At 32.5% G+C, this 4,255-nt stretch overlaps 1 protein-coding gene across 1 annotated transcript in view; it reads right to left on the bottom strand.

The window, feature by feature from the left end:
- The window catches only part of cabin1 (calcineurin binding protein 1), a 36,808-nt gene that overhangs the window by 3,901 nt on the left and 28,652 nt on the right, over nt 1-4,255 (bottom strand). The window contains exon 27 of the mRNA XM_025053881.1: nt 3,840-3,953. Within this exon, the coding sequence (XP_024909649.1) occupies nt 3,840-3,953 (114 nt within the window). The remainder of the gene's footprint in view (nt 1-3,839; nt 3,954-4,255) is intronic.

The following is a 4,255-nucleotide window of genomic DNA, read 5'->3' as shown; positions in this document are numbered from 1 at the left end:
TTGTCGTACCTGCAGTATCGCAGTGCGCTGCAAAACGTACGATACGCGTCACGATGCAACTACGACGATCGACCCGTAACGGTGACAGGAACGCGACCGCAGTGGACAACGGAGGAAGTAACGACGAGGGTCGAACGTCTCGGTTTTTAAAGTACGTACGTATGGTTTTCGCAAACGTGAAAAACTAGCGTCAGTACTTACATCAACTACTGCTGCGTTGCACGATCACGACTTCATCAACTACTACTGCGTACGTTACGTTACGTAACGCAAACCCAAATGGGGACAAAGCAGTGGAACACCGTGACCCAGATGAGAGAGAGGGGGACACACGGTGTTCACCAGTGGGACTGCACACTCAGCTGCTGGGTCTCTCTCTCTCTCTCTCTCTCTCTCTGAGGTAGACATTACAGTATATATATATATATACATATACATATATATATACAGTAATATATATACTATAGTAGGACAGTAAGGTAGTCTGCGAGGACGTGACGTTAACGTTAACGTTAACGTGACGACGGGAGTCAACGTTTACTCACTGACTGAAACTAAAGGAGTACTTTTGGGTTTTTTTTAAAAAAAAAAACCAAAATATATAAATATATATATATTGTAGTTTAGGGGGATAAGGAAATTCATTTTGACATTTTTTTTAATATGTATGTATATATGTATGTATATGTGTATATGTATGTATATGTGTATATGTATCTGTATATACATATATGTATATATGTGCATATATGTGTATGTATGTATATATATGCATTATATGTGTATATATGCATATATATGCATGTATATGTATATATGTATATGTGTATATATATGCATGTATATGTGCATATATATGCATGTACTGTATATGTATATATGTAAATATGTATGTATGTATGTACGTATAAATGTATGTAAGCATATCTACATATATATGTATATGTGTATATGTAGATATGTATATATGTATGTATGTATGTATATGTTTATATATATGCGTGTATATGTGTATATATATGCATGTATATGTGCATATATATGCATGTACTGTATATGTATATATGTAAATATGTATGTATGTATGTACGTATAAATGTATGTAAGCATATCTACATATATATGTATATGTGTATATGTAGATATGTATATATGTATGTATGTATGTATATGTTTATATATATGCGTGTATATGTGTATATATATGCATGTATATGTGCATATATATGCATGTACTGTATATGTATATATGTAAATATGTATGTATGTATGTACGTATAAATGTATGTAAGCATATCTACATATATATGTATATGTGTATATGTATATATGTATATATGTATGTATGTATATGTTTATATATATGCATGTATATGTGTATATATATGCATATATATGTATATATGCATGTATATGTGCATGTACTGTATAAGTATACATGTGAGTATGTATGTGTATGTACATATATGTATCTGTATATATATATATAAGTATGTGTATATGCATGTATATATGTGTATATGCATATATGTATGTCTGTATTTGTATATATATACACATGTACGTGTGTATATATATATGTATATATGAATGTATATGTATATGTATGTATGTATACGTATATGCATGTATATGTGCAAATATATGCATGTACTGCATATGTATATATATACATATGTGTATATATGTGTATATGTATGTATGCATGTAGATATATATGTATATACAGTACATCACTTTGTTTCTCTCAATACATACATATATAAATATATACAAATATATATATATATATATATATACATATATACATACATATATCAACATATAACATAATACACAATATTATCCTTTCTAATGAGTTCGTTCATATTTTGTGACCAAGAATCTCCCGATGGTAAATATATACAAAGAAAAAAAAAAAAAAAAAAAAAAAAAAATATTTCCGATGTATTTGAAGCGACGGCGGAGAGAGAACTGTAAAGCTCCGACAGTTGGTGTGACAGCGTATATGCATGTATATGTGCAAATATATGCATGTACTGCATATGTATATATATACATATGTGTATATATGTGTATATGTATGTATGCATGTAGCACCCCCCGCACCGACAATCTGTTAGCATCCACCCTACAGACTACTTCGGTAACAACAGAAATATGCTTCGAATTTTTTTTCGGATTTTTTTTTTTACTTCCGACCTCTGACGTTTATTTTGTCTCCGAAAATTATATTAGAGAAAAAAAAAAAAAAAAAAAATCCGAAATGGAGACGCTTTACCTAGAGTGTCCACTAGGGGCGTGCGTTGGTGTATGTATAACGATACAAGGGTCAAACCACGCGGGTTTTTCGTGATCGGAAAAAAAAAAAAATAATTCTCATCGATATTATGTAATTCTGCTCGGGAATCCTAGTGGTGACATGGGGACACCCAGAGAAACGTAGGTGTATCATTAAAAACGTGACAAACTGAGATTTACCTAGAGTGTCCACTAGGGGCGTGCATTGCCGCTACGTATAACGATATATCGCGATATGATAGTCGTATATAAATGTTCGTAAATCGGATGTTAATTTTATTGTAATTTTTAAAAAAAAAAAAATTTTTTTTTTTCCAGATTTTAAGAAAACAAAAATTTTTCCGATGTCTGACATGGCGATATCGTCCGAAAAAAAAAAAAATTCTTAATTCGATTTTAACCGATACACAATGAAAAAAATTCACTTTTACTTTAAAAAAATTTTTTTTCGGATGACATCATCTGGGCCAAACCGCGCGCGGGCATTTCGTGATCGGAAAAAAAAAAAAAAAAATTTTTTTTTTTTTTTTTTTTTTCTTGTAATACCATCTGTCCCCCCTAGGTTCATTTTTACACCTAGTGGTGACTAGTGGTATTAAAAATTTTTTTTTTTTTCGGACGATATCGCCATGTCAGGACTCGGGAAAAATTTTGTTTTTTTTAAAACCTGGAAAAAAAAAAATTTTTTTTTTTCCAGGTTTTAAAAAAAACAAAATTTTTCCCGAGTCCTGACATGGCGATATCGTCCGAAAAAAAAAAAATTCTTAATTCGATTTTAACCGATACACAATGAAAAAAATTCACTTTTACTTAAAAATTTTTTTTTTTTTTAAAAAAAAAAAAAATTTTTTTAATACCACCTGTCACCACTAGGTTCATTAGGATTTATACAAATTAACCTAGTGGTGACAGACGGTATTACAAGAAAAAAAAATATATGTAACATATGGGTAAAAAATAAAAAAAAATAAAAAAAAATTTTTAATACCACTAGTCACCACTAGGTGTAAAAATGAACCTAGTGGTGACAGATGGTATTACAAGAAAAAAAAAATATATGTAAAATATGAGTAAAAAAAAAAAAAAAAAAATTTTTAATACCACTTGTCACCACTAGGTTCATTAGTATTTATAGACATGAACCTAGTGGTGACAGATGGTATTACAAGAAAAAAAAAATATATGTAAAATATGAGACAAAAAAAAAAAAAAAATCCCGATAACAATTCTCCCCGATATTACGCAATCCTGTTCGTAATTCCTCAATGGCTGGGACAACCCCAAAAGAACCTGTTGGGGACAGAGGGTTTTGCATGAAAAAAAAAAAAACAAAAAAAAAAAAAAAATCCCGATAACAATTCTCACCGATATTACGCAATCCTGTTCGTAATTCCTCAATGGCTGGTACAACTCCTAATGAACCTAGTGGTGACAGATGGTATTGCATGCAAAAAAAAAAAACAAAAAAAAAAAAAAAAATTTTTCCGACAGTTCCCAACATCGCGTGTTTTCCGAAGTGCGCCGTGCCTCGTACTCACGTTAAACAGGTTGGTCTTGTTGCGTTCGCAGAAAAGTCCTTGCGCCGGCATGTGCTTGAGCTGTTGCCATGGGATACTGCTTCCTAGCAACACGTCGCGAGCCCACTGGAGGTTCTGCGAGTGTCGGAAAAAAAGAAAGAAAGAAAGAAAGAGAGAAAGAAAGAAAGAAATTAGCGAACGGGCGGTGAAAAAAAAAACAACGTAAATCTGGGAGTACGTTTTCAAACGGAGGGAAAAAAAAAAAAAACTCAGGAAGGAGGAGGAGGTAGAGAAGCGGGGCAGGAGGGGAGGGGGAGGAAGGTGGGCGGTAATCCCCAGTAATCAGAAGGAGGAAGGAAACCGGTTGCTGATCTGCGGTCGGACAAAACCACAGACGTCGTGACTCACGTCTGTAGCTGAGCTCTTCCCCACTCTCT

This window comes from Cynoglossus semilaevis, unplaced genomic scaffold, assembly GCF_000523025.1.
Source record: "Cynoglossus semilaevis isolate Cse_v1.0 unplaced genomic scaffold, Cse_v1.0 scaffold1772, whole genome shotgun sequence".
Taxonomy (NCBI): Eukaryota; Metazoa; Chordata; class Actinopteri; order Pleuronectiformes; family Cynoglossidae; genus Cynoglossus; species Cynoglossus semilaevis.
The sequence above is the reverse complement of the archived record's forward strand: the minus strand, read 5'-3'. Positions and strand labels throughout refer to the sequence as shown.